Raw genomic sequence first — 18,707 nt, 5'->3', positions numbered from 1 at the left:
TACGTCACAAGTAACACAATAAGGCAATTGTTTGCGCACATTTACCTCTTTTTGCAACACATGCGTAGTTTACAAGAATACTGGCAACGTGGCTCTGTGCATGCGCAAAAACTTCTTTTCACAACTTATCAGTGTTGAAGTGGCTTCTTCTAACAATTGGAACTAACTTGACAGTAGCTTAAGGCGGACCTACGATGTATGTCGTTTTTCAAAAAAACAAGACAAGCATCATCAGTGCTAACGTTTTTTAGGGGGCCGTGAGAATATTTAAATAGTGTCAAGTGGGGCACGACACAAAAAGTTTAAGAACCCCTGCTTTAAAAAGTTAACCGTTTTTAGGGGGCTAATGGGGTAATTGAGGGGGCAAAACGTGACAATCTACACCTAAAAATGAAATATTGGTGGGCTTCTACACCTAAAAATGAAAATAAGGTGGGCTTATAGGGTAAACACAGCCATGGATGATGTATTTTATAAACAGACATTTTTTAAAAATGAACCAATTTTAGGAGACTTATAGGTTAAATGTTTGGACTACAGGGCAAAACACAATAAAAGCTTTAAATACCAAATTTAACAAACTCTTCAAAATTCATTAAATGTGGATATTGTTCAAAACATTCACCCATTGTAGAGGCCTAGTGGGGAAATATTGGGGGCTGCAGGGTAAAACACAAAAGCAACACCTTTAAAGAGCAAAATGAACAAACTGTGCAAATTTGGACATTGTTCAAAAATTTACCGTTTCAAAGGGCTAGACCAGGGGTGGCAAACCTTTGTTACTGTGGGGCCAAATACAATTGCCAAAATTAGAACGCGGGCCGCACCTGTGTATCAAACAAGGTGATTTTTCATCGTTGCTTCTCTAATATGCTTAACTACAAATAAATTCGCATTTGATTCTAGCCACAAATTGCCAGGTCGCAGAAAAATAGCATCTGGCGCATTAATCTGCTCAAAAATATGTAATGGTTGGACTCATTTGCCAGTAGATTTGAAATCCAAATGTCTCTGCGGGCCGCACAACGTTTAACAAAGGGCCACATTTGGCCCGCGGGCCGCAGGTTGCACACCCCTGGGCTAAACCAGTGTTTCCCAACCTATGGTCCGCGACCCAAAGTTGGGTCGCCTGAACATTCTGTCGGATCCCTTGTTTTCGAATATGAGCATTTACTTTTTGACTTCTCCTCATGGCGTCATTTTAATATTTCCCAATGCTTTAAATTGTTGCCAAATAATAATTTCATCACTTGTTGTGATAATGGCTAAACCTGTTTGTGACATCATAAAGTGATGTGTTAGTTCACAGTGGAGCGTTGTCTGGCTAATATTTCTTTCATTCAGCTCCAAGTTCAGGCTAAATGAAAATGTTTGGTTGAAAAAAAACAGTATTTGTTCGTTATAAGGTTATTGATTTTCTAAGCTGGTGTAGCAATTTTCAAAAAGCTTTCTTAATTTAGAAACAAAAATACAATTAAAATAATATGTCCATGGGTCGCGAAAAAAACACTTAACGAAACTTTGGTAAGTATTTGGGTCGCGTTAAAAAAAGGTTGTGAACCACTAGGCTAGACAATGTTTCACAAAATATTGGATATGTGCAAGAAAACAAGCACAATTATAAGAAGTGGGGGAGCTCAAGACTGGCCAAACACTAACAAAATTTCCTCTAATTAAATGTTAAGACATTCTATTGTTATTTCTTTGTCTATACTTTGTGCACTCATATTGCATGAAGTTATCATTTCTGTGGTGGGAAGTTTTTCAACATAAAATATATTTGCTCTGTCACATGAGAGATAAATTATGAATCAAGTGTATGTTAGTCTTAGCTGTAACTATTTAATATTTAACACTTAATGCTGTACTAGATTGTGACAACATCATTTTAATGAACAGTTTTTAGTTTTACAACTTACATTCATGCACTAAGGTTATGTAACAAACATGTGTTTACTTTTATTTTAATCTTACATAAACATTTTTTACACAAACACAAATTTACATACTGGTTCATCCAGAGATTTTGTCTCATTGGTCACAATCTTTACATCATCAGCATTCATTCCACAGTTGTCAAGGTCAAGTCTTTTTGTTTTATGAACACATTGGGCAATCAATGGAATAATTTCCAAACCAACTTTATTGCCACCAATACTAAATGTTTCCATCTGTAAATACCAATTTTTACACATTTTTTTAAAAACTGAAGCAGAAATATGTCCTATTTAAAGACTTACTTCAAATACCATTCTTCTACTTACAAAAACAGGTCCTAATTTTTTACGCAAATATACATATTTCAGTGGGCAGAAATGAATGTGTATATGTTGCATTCATTTTTTAACATTTGGAAACAATTTGGTGGAAAGCTTGAAACACATTTCATAAATTTAATTCCAGTATAAAAACTTTCTTCTGTCAGCAGAAAATTCTCGCCTCTTGCCAAACAGACAATAAACTATGTGACCTATTACATGGTTTGGTAAAATGCAGTTGATTGTTTTGTTTAGCAACTATATTTCAGTATGGAAATCAAGTAGTGTATAATATGTTCTTTCAAGTCAATGCCGACATATAGACAATCACCTCCAAATCTTGGGTAGAACAAGCACTTAACAACTTAGACAAATTAAACTACATTGCTTTATCTGATGTCTTTCTACTAAGACATCATTTGCAGTTAAATAAATATGCATTTAAGTATGGTGTAACATTTGTTGATGCATGAAGCCACTGCTTAATATCATACGCTATGCAGATCTGTCAATTTTGCCTAGCCTGACCCAACTGTCTAGCTTAAACATCTGTGTTTTCAGATACACTTCATTATGTTGTTGGGACCTTGGTAAACCATTGAAAATTCCTACTGGATATTTAAAGGTTCCTATACATTTACGTGAGTAAAGTTAAATGCATTTGCTTCTTGACAAGAAACAAGTAAGAAGCCTGCATTACACAGAATAAAGGATGCAATGAAAAATACATCCAACAACAATACACTTTCTATTTAGGAAAGGAGACCTATATTTAAACTGACATTTTCTATGAAAAGACTTATGCTGTCAATAATGTGCATGAATTTAAATACGACATCTTTATTTTGGGTAAATTTTGCTGCATTGTCAGGTGGGTTGGGACTTAATGCTTCTAATTTTTTTATTTCTTTCAATAAATTAATATTTCACTCACTTGGTGGTCCAACTTCAAAATAGCAAGTAACAATATTTTCAAGCAAGTACCAGTTAAATTGCAATTATCCAACCACAGTTGACGTATGTTTTTGACACAAGTTGACACTTCACTGACACCAATCAATCCAATGTTGTTACTTGATAGATTGAATACATTCATCTATAAAAGAACAAACATGCATTTAAGTGTCAGAAAGATTTTAAACATGCAATCAGCTTTTTGCATATAACTGTTTTCCTGTTAGTTAGTGTAACATTAAAGCAATAAGCAAATCTTACCTTGCAATACAAATTGCTAAAAAACCTGAAATGTATGTTAGAAAATTTTAAACATGTAGTAAATCAATTGTGATAAAATCATTTGAATATGACTACAAAACCATTTAGTGATTGTTACAAAATGCTTTACTGACAATAAATTTTTAAATAAAATGATACATTGTAAATGCCTCATATCACTGTTGTATCAGGTTACACAGTACTGGACATGATCAAGCAAACAAATTAAGCATTTCTTAACTGAACATGTCAGTTAAATCTGATTTTCATCTGCAACTACATTGTGCTGTAGGTGTTAATCATAACACCGAAATACGGAGATCTCTTAGCACAGTCAGTTTTTAGTTCTTACATATGAACAGGGCCAAAATGTTTCATTTATTTCTCATTACCAGAAACTGGAGCAAGACTGGTAAAAGCAACTATTTTCATCTTATTTGTTAACTCCTTTATGTATCATCAACTTACTGGCTTTTGTCGTTTAAGAATTTCATGGCATATTTGTTTCAGACCATCACCACTGACTGAACAGTCGCGCAAGAACAACCCATCAAGTTGATGAACACTTGGTGCCAAACTTTCCAAAGCATTTTGTGACAGCACATTATAACTGAAGTCAATGAAATCCATCTATGAAACAGTTGTTATGTAGCATTTAAATTATTGCCAGAAACATATTGAACCAATTTTGAAACTTATCTGCAAATGTATTTCTACTGTACTTTTCTACTGATAATAAACTTAAAATTAGTTTTAGAACACTGGTGCAAACAATATCACAGAGTTGTATAAGTCATTTTTATGTTTTAGACACGTTCATAATGGACAATGTCGACTTTCTTAAGTTCCATAATGTATGTTTTGTGCACATAAGTCAATTATAATGAATATGTTGCAAGAGCTAGTAAAACCAAGCAGGAAACTATGTTTCAAATCACTTGACACAGATAAGTCATTCATTTTAATTACAACATATAACTATGCATCATTTTTGACTAGCAAGTTACGAAGTATGCAGGTATATACACATAATAAATACTGAATACACCAGTAATGAAAGAATATGAAAAAAAATGTGATAAAGGTGAATAATGTTTTGTTTAAACTAGCAGGGCAGCTTTAATTTTTTTTTTAATATCAACACATTATCAGATTTTTTTTGTTTCAATGTCATTTGGCAAGCATCAGCAAATAATAATTTTTGCAATTAAAATGTCACAAACCGTATGGACACTGTTAAATGTGATACAATGGTAAGTGCGCATATCAAGCATGCATGAATGAATTATAAAACAGAGGCTGAATATAGGCCCCAATAATCGGTGGTATTGTGTTTTCTTTAATTAGGAAAGGCAACCCCCTAATATGAAAGCATATTTCTAACATTATATTTTAGTCAAAGCAACTTTTTGTTTTATTGGTTCTCCTAGTAACGGCATGGGGCCATGTTTTAGGTACATTGTCCTACAGTACTTTCAAGTTTCAAGCCTTGGAACTAGCTTTAAGTGATGAAATAGTTATGGTTTAGTAGAAATAAGTTGTTTATCACTCCTCTTGTCTGCCAATAATAAGCATCAGTCTTAAAAGAATTATTATCAATCATCCCAAATATCTGTTGTATGTGGTAAAGTGATGGTGCTTAGAATACTATGGACATTATGATGCGTAAGATAAACTTCAGGCAGATAAAAGTAAAAAGGAGAGAACTGAGTAAAAACACCAAGGGATAAATTTCTTAGTCAAATATTGTCAATAAAATGGGAAGTCTAACTTAAAATGGTGTGATAACAAATCACTAATACAAGATTTTAGAATATTATTAACTGTTTTAATATCCATAGTAGCTGGGTTATTGTACAAATGTATACTTACAAACAAGTTTTAAAACTCATCTGACATAACATTGTTTAGCAACAATAACTCACATTTGTATTTCTTTCTCTTATAGCTCCACTTAAACATGCAAAATCATCATCATTCAGATTGCAACCACCAATCCATAACATAGGAATTGTGTGAATGAATGTGTCTAGGAGCTTTCCAACACCATTAAGATCATTCCCAGACAAATTAAGAGAAGATAACTGCAAAACAAAGCTTTTGTAAAAGTAAACACAAATTTGTAACTATTTTAGATTCTTAACTATATATTTACTACAACTGTAACTATCTATAAACTAAAGGTTTGTAAAGCTATACTTTTTGGTTTGTAAACAGGATTATTAGCACAAGACAAAATGGCACTAAACACTTGTTTCTCTGTAATACAATACAACACATATCGTTTGACAAAATATTATACTTGCTGACTTTTAAGAAGCACTGTACTACAGTAATAATAAAAAGTAAAGTTTTTAATTTCATTCCATAACTTTTGACAAATCATATATATATATCATTAACTTTTGTTGATATTTTGTTCCAGATATTTTACTACTAGATCTGGAGTCGTGAAACAAACATACCACCATAAACCTGTCAAATTTGCAAATGCAAATAATTAATAACGACTAAACTGTAAAAATAGTTTTATATCGTATACAGGTAAAGTTAAATCTACCATGGTATGAATATACCAATTTGCATACATTGATTTTATGTTGTGTAATAAAATCACCCAATTTTTCCACATATGTAATTGGAATATTACAACTTAACAGTGTGAGTTCGATGATGTCAGGAAGCAACTCCAAAATTACATCAAAAAATTCAAAGACATCCATGTCCTTAAGATGTAACTTTTTAATCTGTCAACACAACAAAGTAACTCTCTTTGAATAAAACAATAGAATTTTGTATAAGCCTCCAGTTAAGCTACAATTAACAAAACATAGAAATAATTATTGTCTTGTAAGCTTTTCTAGTAAATTTAAATTGTACATTCTTACAACTTTATACACAAAAAAAATTGTCTGAACATGGCACACAACAAAAAAGTAGTAATTAGAAATTCAAGTGGTTTTGACAATACGAAGAAAAGTCATATTCATTTTTAAAAAAGCAAACACTAAAATGAAAAACCAACATTACAGACAATTTACATTCCTACTTGCAAGGTAGTACAACTGTGTTTTGTTAATGCACTTTATTAAAAAAAAGTTACCTTTGTGTCAAAAATGTTTTAAGTTATTTTTAAACTAAACCCTGTCCCATGTATGCAAAAAACACAAGATTGGCTTGGGATTCGTGATTCCTATGAAATTCACAGTTTTAAGCAATAAACCAGACTTATCTGTATCAGCAAAAATATAATTCCCAAGAAAATACACTCTTTTTGTTATTTAACACAATAGTTTTCTACACTTACTTTGTGTTTTGATTGTTGAACTGTGTTTAGCAGTGTTTGTAGCCCTGCTCCAATGAAAGTTGCTGGCTTAAACCAAGTTCCAACATTAAGTATGTGTGGCTCTTCTGCAGCTAGTAGGATATGACAGAAACAAACAATCTCGTGTGGAAGAATATCTCCTGATAATAACAATGGACTTGGTAGAGAATTGGAAACAGTCTTAGTTAAATCATCATCTTGGGCCTCATATGCCCAACTGCATATGTTAAAAAGAGTGGAATCATTATCACATGAGTTAAATTCCACAGCAGTTATCATTGATTTTACATCACTATAACATTTTGCTGGAGAAACTGGAAAATCAGCGGGTAAATTTTCAAGCACATCTGGAAGAAATCTAAGAAGTTTGGTCTTCAAAAGTTTTTCTTTATCTCTGACATCATGATCATCAGCAAATATAGCTTGAAGCTTTGCCTGTGTTTGCTGGTGACAAAAACCAAACAGAAATCGGGTGACAACCTCCCAATGACCTTCTTTAAGCAGCTCTTCAACTTTGGCAGAGAATTCTTCATTAGATGCAAACACCATGAGATGAAGTGCAGCTAAAAACTCCTGCCATGTGGCATGAATAAAGAAAAACATTTCTTCCCCATCAAGAATCATTAAACCTGGTTCTTTAGAACCTTCTGTATGAACACTCATAAACGGTTCAATAGAATTTCCCACCAGGCCATATTTCTTCAGATTATTGGTGGTAAACTGAAATTGTCGAGTTTGAATTCCATCAAAAGCTAGTTTTGCTAGTTTTGGAATGAATTGAACATCTGTTTTAAATTGAGGGTTCCTCTGCCAATGCTCAAATTGATTCAGAAAAATCTCACAGATTGATCGTGTTGATTTGCCTGATCCCAGGTTTTCAAAAAAGTTTTTAACAATCATTTTTCCAAACATGGGAATAAAACACAGGGCTGATATGTTGGGTTGTTTTTCCAGCTCTTCCTGGAGAATGACTTGTTGCTCGTCGGTTTCACACACTTCTTTGCAGAGAAGAATTTGAGATTCTGGCCTTAGACCTAAAACATGTGCCATAAACAAAGGATTGCATTCTGGATGAAAGTGCTGAAATGCAAATGGCCGCGAAGCAATTAGCTTTTTGGCATTAGGAAGTAGGCGACCATTAAGGAGATTCATCAGGATGTTATAAGCACTTTCCTTTTCATCAAACAATTCCACAGCAGATGGATATTCAAAAAAGTTTCCTTTATGCTTGGCCTCATCGAGACCATCAATGACAATCAGTGTGTCTGAAGATTTCTCAATTTTCTCCAGTAATAACTTTCCTGATTCAGGACTATGTTTAAGGCTATGAACTGTGGATGCAAGAAGAAACTTAAGAACATTGTATTTTTCCTGGTTTTTAAAGTTGAGATCTCTGCTTGAAATGTAGAACACAAATGATTCAGGGTGAGTCTCCATCCACTGTTTGGCAACTGATTTGCAAAAAGTGGTTTTGCCTACACCAGCTATTCCAGTGACACCAGCAATGTTGTGTCGTGGTTTGAAAATTGTTTCATGTGATGATTTTGCTTTCTCTGCACAAGTGTGTGCAGCCTCATCGAACAAATTTTCAGCAGTTATTTCTTTTTTGTCAGTTTGTTTTCTGAAAGACCAGCTGCTGGCATTTCCAAACTTTTCTGGGCTCACATTTTCTTGTTTAGTAACTTGCAAAGGAAATGTGGTTTGTTGGCCAGTTTTTGCTGTGATCAAATTCTGCAATGCATGCTTGAGTCCACTCATTTCCATTTCTGAAATGTTTTTAAACATATCTGGTTAGATATGCTTCTTTTCAGAATTTTAGGTCTGTTGTGGTTTGTTTTTAGTTTATTTTCATTTTTTTGGATGTTGTGTGTTGGTGGTATGCAGGAGCATATCTGGAAATTTTTAATGGGGAGAGTTTAACATTCAAATTTGTGAATTTGTCTATTGACGCTCTGTGACATTTTTTATTGTTTATTGGGAAACCTCTCATTAAAACCTGCTTGACTGTGCCTGCTCATGAGTAATATACATGCAAGTGTTTGTTTTGTGGAAATCTATAGACTGCAAATGCTATGGGATATGTGTCACCACGTGTTTGTTGTGTAATTGCCAGTATGTTGGACAAACAAAAAACGAATTTTGTACATAGAGCTGGGATCACCATACTAACTGGAACACTTCAAACCAACGAACAATTTTAGCGATTACTGATAACGCTTGCTATGTCAACATTTCCCCTTAAAGCATTCCACCATTTAAGAAAAAAAAACAGAATGCTTTAAGGTGACCTTCGTCAAAAGTCCCGACATGGATCTATCAAGCGAAAGCAATATGGCTCAAGTCAACTGGTGCTTCTATTAACATCCTGAAAGTTTTTGTGTTATTGCCCCAAAACCCGCTATTGTATGACTTTTGTGTTACAGTTCTTGCCCCATACCAGCAAATGTACCACTAGTTGCAAACGTTGCACTAATGGTTGCTCAGTTGCTATTTTTTGTTGTTACGTATTTTACATTGCCCGGTGTTTCATCTATTTTGTCTGCGCCTTTGTGCCCAAAGCTTTGACATGTGCATATGACAAAGACAAGTTGTGATTTGCTATAACTGTTACTTGTTACTAGTTTGAAAGCGGCAATGATAGCAACGTCTCCAGTGTTTTGTTTATAGTTCAGTGTTTTCATGTCACTTTGTTTTCTTGTGTTTTATACTTTAATTCCTTTTTATCTATGTTTTATCCTGTGGCAATATATATATATATTCCAAGATATTCTTTGCAGATTTTGTTGGAAAATACTTTCCATTCTTAGAAACTAGAAGTTATTAATTTCTGTAAAACACTTTGCTATAATCCAACCAACAAAATATAAAGTTCTCAAGGTCATGTGCTGAAAAGTTTCATGTTTTCGAAGAATGTTGTTGAACAGGTGGGTCAACCTTGAGATAAATATGATATATATGTGTTAATTTGAAAAAACTTTAAAGGACTCATTTTTTGACAAAATGGCTGGAACAAACCAGCATTAGCCAGAAAACAGTGTTTTCTAACATGTTTTTGCCCACATTAATGTCAAACCTCTAAAACGTGGTTTGATAAAATGAAAAATAATAGGTATTTTTAAAATTTTCTTTGTTTGCAGTGTTTTGTTTTCTTAAAATCTCCCAAGCTTCTATCACATAACTTTTTGATAGTTTGTCTTGTGCATGTGCTGCTGCCATTGTCTTTTTCACATTTCTGCAAGGGTAGCAGAAGATTAAAACAGGTGTTTGTCATGCAAAGAAGTAAGCTGCACTGACAAATGCATCCATTTTCTTAATGTTTTTGTTTTAGTTTCATTTATTATTTGTTTGTTTATTTGTGTTTGTTTTTGTTGCTATTTTTAATGATTTGAATTTTTTGTTCTCTTTTCCTGCATTATTCAATAATGTTTTAACCCAAAAATGGTATTTCGTGTATGTGTGAGCTCTTTTGAAATAAGCTCAACTTAAAATGTCAGATTTAAATTAATTTAGCCTACTTTTTTTTGTATTTTCAGCACTTTAGTACTATTATGAAACGCTTAAGGAATTCATAGGGTAAAAACAGTATAAACTTTTGACTGCATTTACATCTGTGCATTATTGGGTAATTATTCATTGTTTTCATTTGCTCTTATTAATGCAATCTATCCCAATTATTATTAAAGAATAAGGAAAGGTACAACCTTGTTGAGATGAGATTTCTTCATCATTTGTTCCTGAAGAAATGTAAGAATCTGATGCTCCTCTACTGGTATCAGTATCTGTTAAGGATTAAACACAATTCTTTATTGGTTAGTTATTAAATAATTTAAAGAGAATGAGCAAAGAAAACATTTCTTTTAACACAACTAATTGATTTTGTGCAAATTGTAATTACTGTTGTCCTCCTCTTAAACCAAATTGCATTCCCTGTAAAAGGAAAGAGCAACAATGTACCTATTTTTTCAACTAAAGCATTTAATGTACTTTCAAAAGTTTAAACTACAATTGTAAAAGTTTCATGTTGAAGTCCCAAATTTTTGTGATTTTTAAATCAGGCGCAATACCTTGAGATAAAGATCCCAATATTGACTTGGGGTTGTAAATGTCAGGTGCAACCAAATCAAGTTTTTTGAGCTCGCTTGCTATTTTTTTCAATTTAGCTAAAAAGAAAAGATGAAATTTTGTAAGCAATGGTATTTAACACTAGGGTTCCTCTATTTCCCGGATTTTTTCATTCCCGAGAAACAGGAAATAACTTTTTCATTTCCCGGGAATTCCCGACCGAAAAAGTGCCTATTTTTTCGTGAATAATTATGTCATTGCAACCGCTAAAATTAGTTTATTTTCATTAGAGGCATCTAACTAATCATGATTTTGTCGATTAAAACTATATTTGCAAGCTTCTTTAACGTTAACAAGATTCGTAAATTACGAAAAATAAATTCGTTATTTCTAGTACCGCTAGGTAGCGCATTTTCGTGAAAATAGTTTACCACCTCGTATAAAAACGCTTACTTACTTTGTGATTAAAATTACAAAATGCCATATTTTGGTAACAGTTAGCAGAAATTTGAACATTTACGTTATTTTTTCACAAAATTAACACGTTTTTGCTTAATTGTCTGTTTCCCGGGAATTCAAAACAAATTTCCCGGGATTCGGGAACTTAACTTTGCCGGGAAATCCCGGGAATTTTCCGTCGAGACATTCCCGGGAAGAAACCCTATTTGGTAGATTTAATATGCAGAAGTAAAATATGTTAGAGAAAACACATATATATGATTAGAATAAGTGTAAATTTGTTTTTGGTGTTTGTGCAAAGCACATAAAGACAAATAAACACCAGTGGTTCCCAACCATCCCTGGGGATTCACTGAAATGGTTGGGCTTTCACTATATATATATATATCCCCAGGGATTCACTATATTTATAAATATAGTGTCTCAAAATGTAGCAAGTTAATCACTCTGTCTCCACACATTTATATGTGCAATCACTTTTAGATTAGAAAAATATGTTAGTAAAACCATGGGATACATTTGACACTTAAACACCTCTTGTCCATGAACTTAAACACCTCTTGTCCATGTTAAACTTACATCATTATCTTGTTTTACTTCAAGCAAGTATCAAACAAAAATATAAAAAAAATTACAGGATGCCGACAACAACTTACTCCTTAGTCAGACCATGTGTGTCATCACATGTTTCAAAACAGTAACCACCTTTAACATGTGTGAATTATAATTAGTTCAATGTGCTCTTTTGACTAATATGTGAAACATCCCTGCAGCATACAAAAAAAACACTGGGTCAGGACTCATAATATACAACATAGCACTTACTTAAATTCTTTGCTCTCACCCAAGTTGATAAAATTTGATATCTTTGTTCAAGTGAGTTTCCCTTGTAGTCACATTCAATTTGTAACAATTGGGAGTCTGTAAGTTCAAACTTCATTCGACCAACGTCATGTTTCATAAAGTTATTGTCTGCATAGTGACAGATAAAATCATACAAAAACCAAGCCCGGTTGCGATCTAAATAAAAACCAAATATAGGAAGTTTATTTTACAGGGAAAAAACACAGCAGCATACATCTACCTATGATGATGGATATAAGTTTAACTAATGCCAGCACAGTTATTACAATATAATATGTGTTGAAACTTACATTCCAGGGTGAGGTTGGTGTTTTGGAAAAAAATGGTGGAACTGCTTTAGTGGACTCTTAAACTGTCAACCAAAACTTGCAAAAGAAGTGGGTGCTCTGACATAGATCAGAAACTAAACGAAATGTTAAACAACTACATAAAAATCTAGCCTGTGGTGGGATTCAAGCCTATGACAGGAGTCTTTCGAGTGCTCTTGCTCTACCAACTTGGCTACACAGGCTCAGTGGAGAAACCACCAAAAGTCAAATCACAAGCACTGTTGCTTGCCTAGTATGCTGCACATGTCAGCTTCGTAGTAGGGGATCACTAGTTCGACCAAATCAGCTAAGATGAATATATTCATACTAGGTGTACACAATTTGATTCAGTAGAAAAACTTTAAACCAGAGGTTTCAACATTATGGTGTGTAAGCGTTTTTAGGTTGACATAGTACTGTATTGACACTAACTTTTGGAGCGTAGCTTTTTCGATAGAATTGGTATGGAAACAGACTTTCTGGATATAAGTGATACACAAACACAGTAAAAAAGCACTGCATTAGCCCAATTAATAAAACTTCTAGTTCGTAAGGAAAAAAAAGAACAGAAAAAACAATACTAAGAACTTTGTTTTTGGATTTAACCGGGGTTTATGTGTTGAAGCCAGTTTTATGAAGCTTTTTTATAGATTTGTTTTACTACCCGATGTGAGTTAGGCCATTCTGGATTGTGACCATTAAACCACTCCAACGAAAACTTTGTGGTTAATCGCATACCGGTTAATCACATAATCCGTTTAAATACATCGCAATTATAAGTCCCAAACCGCCGCCCAAGTTTGACCAGGTTGCGGTCGTGTACTTTCGGGTTTGGGCTTGCTTACAAATATGCACAGCGCTTTGCCGCTTAACGCGTTGGTTTGAACTACAAAACGAAATAGGTCATAAACAATTTTATCTGTATATTAAGCGAAGTGCCTTTATAAGGAAAACTACCCAAAACAAAACTACAACGTCATAAACCGTCATAGGGAAATTCCTAAGTGTAAATGTTGGGTCCCTTGGTTACGATGCGATTTAACATATATTTTCAAATAAACCTGACTACAAGAGAAAGCACAAATCAACAAACTGCGGCGTGTGCGCCAATTAAAGAGTGTGTGTGCGTTGCTTCTGTTTCTTCAACACACTTGGGCAGATTGCACCATAGGCATTTGTTCAAAAAGTACATTAATCAGGTCTCTTTTTAGTGTCAGTTCAGCTAAAAATACAATTAGTGCCACAGACCTTTCAGGCCAGCTCTGTGTCTATAAAGTGCCACTCTATAAAGAGAATTTTTTCCATAAACTATCAGTTTGTTGCATAATACACCTTCAAATATTTTTCTTTTCTTTAAAGGCCCCAAGCTCATCCAACACAAACCACAGTAATAGCTTTCTTATAAAATCACTTAACAGTTGCAAAGAATAAAGTCAATGTAAACTTACTTCTAATAATATTCTTGTTCACTTGATTGTAGATTAAGATTTCATCAATTTGTTCATCTCTGTTTTGACTGTTTACTTCATTTTGTAAAAGTATTTCTAACCCCACATCAAGTCCACTAAGCTCCCCTGTATTAAAAAAAACTAATTAAAAAAACATCAGTTTCCCTTATAATAACTGGTATATATTTACGATTTAATGAAAATTTTCCATGCATTTGACTATGCACACGAATTTCAAATGACTCACACAGGGTGGCAAAGTTGATGTATGTTTTTATGATAATGTGGCATCTGATGGCATAATTGACACCATACAATGGCAACATGAACAAACCCGTTAAAATCCTTACAATCAATACAGGGATGGGCTGTCTTTACAGTATTTCATTACCTGCCCAAATATCATCTAATTAGGATGTGTTTTAAAGGTTGGACCCAGTTTAGGGGTTAGAGGAGTGTCATATGTTAAAACAACACCAATGGCTAAAAATTTTAAAGTGTGCATAAACAATCGCCTAGGTCTGTAACATGTGATGAAATCATTATACTTTGCTCGGCAATTGAGACTCAGCTTATGGTACTTGCTCTTATGTTAACCTTTTTTTAAGCACAACCTAAGGGTTGGATGCAGAATCCTGGCTAAAAAAAGTTTAGGTGGCAAAAAATGACAATGGCTTCGCAATGCACAAAAAACGAAACCTTGAGGCTTGTTTAGTGAGATTTCTTGAGCCGCAACCATAAAGTAGCTTTTTACTGCATTTGTAAAAGCACTGGTATTGGACAGTATGAGTCAGAGTCTAAAAAAAGTCTCCGACTCTAAATCAGACTCTGTTTAATGTTCTGAATCAGACTCCATGTAAACAGTAAGACTTTGAGACTCTGCTTCTAGCATGGTACTTACTGCTTCTAGCATGGTACTGAGTAAGTTACTGGGACTACTACCCAAAACTAAATAGTCTCCGTTTAATCGCAATACATCACATGACAACAAAAGGTTAACAAGCAGTAAGCAGAGATAATTTGCAAATGTTTGCTAGGTAAGTACGTGTACATTAAAAAATACACAAAAACTATTACCTTTTAACTTGACCCAGTATGGGGTCAAAGAACCTGTGTTATTAAGATACCCTTCTACTTTTCTGTCAGAAAATCCAAGTTTTCTCAAATATTCAGGCCAATTGTTTGGTAGTATGTTGACTTTGGCCAATGTTCTTTTCACATCCTGAGCCTCTTTTGGCGAAACTTTTCTTGACCTGTATAAAACAATAAAAAGTGTGGTAATTTGCTTTCAGTAAAAACATAAATTTTATCCATTGCGATGATTTAAAGAACTCTAAGTAACATCATTATAAACCACAATATGTTACAGGTTCAAACAAAAAAATGCATATGTCACGCATCATAATATGTCACTCATCTGCAGTAATAAAAAACTGCAGATGAAACGAAAAACTGCAGTAGAATTTAGGTTTTTTAGATTAGGCAACCAGGACGAAAATGGTGTAGCAAATTCAGCACCAGACTACCATCTCAGAGCCATTGATCTTATGAGAGTATAAGAGGTTGTGTCAATGAACCAACAGCAAAAGCAGGACTCTCCTCGGGACACCCAGGTCTACCTAATGCTTCACAGGAAATGTCCTGAGGAACTGCAGTGATGTTTTCCGTCAGGCAGATTTAACTTGGCCAGATAAACCTGCGGGTTCAACCACCGTCATATGCAATCAGGTTTGTATGGCCAATTGCGATCCTACAGCAGAAGATACCCAGCAAGAAACCAAAGCAGTCATTCAAATAACGTGACACTTGACTTAAAAACCTGTTGTTGTTTTCAATGTCCCAGCCGTTTTACATAACCATTTAAAGAAAAAATAAGATGAAGCAACAAAGCAAATAAAATTTGTCTCGATGTACCGTTCATTGTCCATTTCATATTTATGGAGTTTCTTCGAAGTATAAGGTCTACACTTGAAATGGTGGAAAAAAAGTAAATCTGCTTGAAAAAATCTCTCTCCTATAAATAGAAAAATGTTCATCTCAATTAAACTCATGACTTTTCAAAATTATCTAATTTCCTACCTGACAGCTACTTAAAAGTCACCAACAAATGCCTTTATAAAATCAAGTGGCTTGTTTACAGCAACAAGTGCTAATTTACACATTTATGGCTAAAAAAAATTGTTATTACACTCACTCATGACGAGATGCTTTCATTGTTCTCTGTAGCTCAGGAAATAATAAATTACACTTTTAGAACTAAGTAATGCACCCACTATGGCGAAATACATGCATACTTTGTGTGGGGGAGTGAAGTGGGTAAACTGCATTTAAAAAGACTATGCTGAGACACTGTAGAACTTGGTGCCCACATCTCATGTTTGTAACTTGGTGCCCACATCACATGTTTTTTTAATGTGATAGCATTGTCTTGTCTTATTCAACTATTGCTCACTCTTTTTGTAGTTATGTTTATCTTAAAGCTTAAAAGGCCTAGGGACGCCTGTCTGTTTTTCTGATTCTATCACACTTTCAACTGTAACTGGACTGGTGCAATCTAACACATGTGTTTCGAACAAAACAAACCACACACAGTCCAAAAAATGCCACAAATATATTTGAGACACTATTTTTTCAATCAATCTTTATGATAACAACAGTAGTTTTTCTTAAATGTATCATGTCTTCCTTAGATTGAATACTTAAAAACAAGAGTTGAAACTAATAAAATTGTTTTAGACAAATAAAACTACGTAGGCTAATAGTCTGTTATGTATTTTATTTAGTTTTTTGTCGATGTTCTGTATTATTAAAACTTTAAGCACACATTTCTCATGTTTAACTGCCTTGGAAAATGTTGACCACCATTTACAACTTGCAATAGCTATGTTTTACCTTTTTAGCATAACTTGAATGAAGTTTGGAACTGGATCGCTCCTAATGCTTTGCTTTAAATGGTATCAATTTCACAAAAAACAAAGGCTTTATTGTTTATGTTGTCTTCTTATATTGCTGCTTTTTTTGTTGGATGCATATGTTAAGAAAACAGTTCTTACAAGATTGCCCCAAACTAATTTGGGTAAGATATATCCTTTTTATCCTGTTGAATAGACACTAACTTGTTTTTTTTTGAGAGAAAATCGAAAGTTCTGCCACCTGAAACAACTGCACTAAACCATCAACAACCAGGAAGTAGCTGCTCATTAATGACTCAACGTGCTGCAGCTATACCCTATAACGTAGACTAAAGGAAGTGCAAAAAAGTATTCACACTGGCATAGATGCTTTCATTACATGATTTACCTTTGTACTGACCCAGTGGGTAGACAATTGAACACACTCCGTTTATCTGACTCTAATAATTAAACTATCGCTACCTGAACAAACAACAAGACGCAAAGCTAAATTAACGTTCCCACATTATATTTTAATAAGGCATGCCACGAAAGCGCCTCTTGCGGCTAAACACGCAACACAAAAGTCACCGCGCACGAATCAACTGTGAGACATCAATTCTAATGCGTACTCTAGTCACTAGTCACTAGTCACTAGTCACTCTTATGATAACTCTCCAAGTTACTGATCTTAAGTCAAAATTGATGCAGATTATATAGTTTTCAGGTCACCTAGTTGTTATGCCAGCTAGTCGTAAAAACGTACGCCCGAAAAGATTAACTGTGTTCTAAACCGTAATTATACTTTAAATCGCTTATAGAATTGTCAAGTGTAACATGGCTGGAAGCAGTTTAAGACATTGCTTCACGTTAACACGCAAGGGGATGATAAAACGATAGCCTTAAGCAGTAATTGACCGATGCATTAATAAGTAAAACAGGTCTCAACAGTTTTACAGCCGGTCAAGCTGTTGTGTAGAAAAAGGCGAGTTATGAACGGGGTTGACCGTGATGATATGACACGACAATTACACGAATTAAAATGTTTTGAATTAAAAAGTCCAAAGTCCGATATGTTTTGAATTAAAAGTCCAAGGTCCGATACACCTTCACCGCGTTTCTACCTACACTCATATTAAACAACAAACATGTGTACCGATGATAAATTTGTAGGAAAAACATGTTTTTCAAACATCAACTTTTACAGCAATACAGCTTCTTATTTTGTTCACTCGTCGTTCGGTGACAGATAACGCATTTTAAAACCCGCGCATTTTGAAACATTTTTTTTATCTGATTGGTGATTGGCTGAAATTGAAATGGTATTTTCTTGTAATTCCGCAAAATCGCAGTCAATATTGATAAATGTGCTTTTTTTATGCAGCAATTTTGAGCATAGGTGATTTGTTTCTTTGTTGCGTACAACATGCAAATTTGACAGTAGCGGCCTCCGTCGCTAGTCGCTACGATTACCGTGTTGCACAGCGCGCTGGAAAGATTGTTTTTTTTCTTTTACTCTCGTCGTATACGGCGTAAGCGTATACACCGCTGATCTCTCCAGTGGGCTTGTACCACCCGATTCACACAATGATTTTTCATGTACCTCATAATTAAATACCGCAAAACTAAGTCCACAACAACATTTATTGGGGTTTATTTTGACTGGAAAGATATCGAAACAACTGCACTGTAGCAAATATGCAAGGCCGAAACGATCCATCTTTGTGTGCACCTGGCTCATTTTATGCATTTTAGGCGGTCTTGGCGTAGTTGTCGAGTCGATTGAAGTTTGAATTGCAGATCGAATTGATGTGTAGGCTATAGCCGAAACAAAGTAATTTCAATAAGTAGTCCTTGCCGATTTGAAACAACAACTT

At 34.2% G+C, this 18,707-nt stretch overlaps 1 protein-coding gene across 11 annotated transcripts in view; it reads right to left on the bottom strand.

Annotated features, from left to right (window-relative positions):
- Positions 1-17,930, bottom strand: part of LOC145227899 (NACHT, LRR and PYD domains-containing protein 3-like) — an 81,804-nt gene extending 63,874 nt beyond the window's left edge. For 4 of the 11 annotated variants that reach the window (XM_080092831.1, XM_080092836.1, XM_080092837.1 and 1 more), the window contains exons 1-9: positions 16,019-16,814; positions 15,854-15,953; positions 15,017-15,192; positions 13,940-14,065; positions 12,145-12,339; positions 10,863-10,958; positions 10,500-10,577; positions 6,781-8,564; positions 6,062-6,220 (exon numbers count right to left, since the gene is read on the bottom strand). In XM_080092831.1, coding sequence (XP_079948957.1) covers positions 6,062-6,220; positions 6,781-8,564; positions 10,500-10,577; positions 10,863-10,958; positions 12,145-12,339; positions 13,940-14,065; positions 15,017-15,192; positions 15,854-15,867 — 2,628 coding nt within the window. In that variant the 5' untranslated portion in view covers positions 15,868-15,953; positions 16,019-16,814. The other 7 variants (XR_013860001.1, XM_080092847.1, XM_080092834.1 and 4 more) reach the window with 6 other exon arrangements.
- Positions 17,931-18,707: the final 777 nt, after the last annotated feature.

Source organism: Phallusia mammillata, chromosome 5 (genome assembly GCF_965637545.1).
Source record: "Phallusia mammillata chromosome 5, kaPhaMamm4.hap1.1, whole genome shotgun sequence".
In the NCBI taxonomy this organism is placed as follows: domain Eukaryota; kingdom Metazoa; phylum Chordata; class Ascidiacea; order Phlebobranchia; family Ascidiidae; genus Phallusia; species Phallusia mammillata.
The sequence above is the reverse complement of the archived record's forward strand: the minus strand, read 5'-3'. Positions and strand labels throughout refer to the sequence as shown.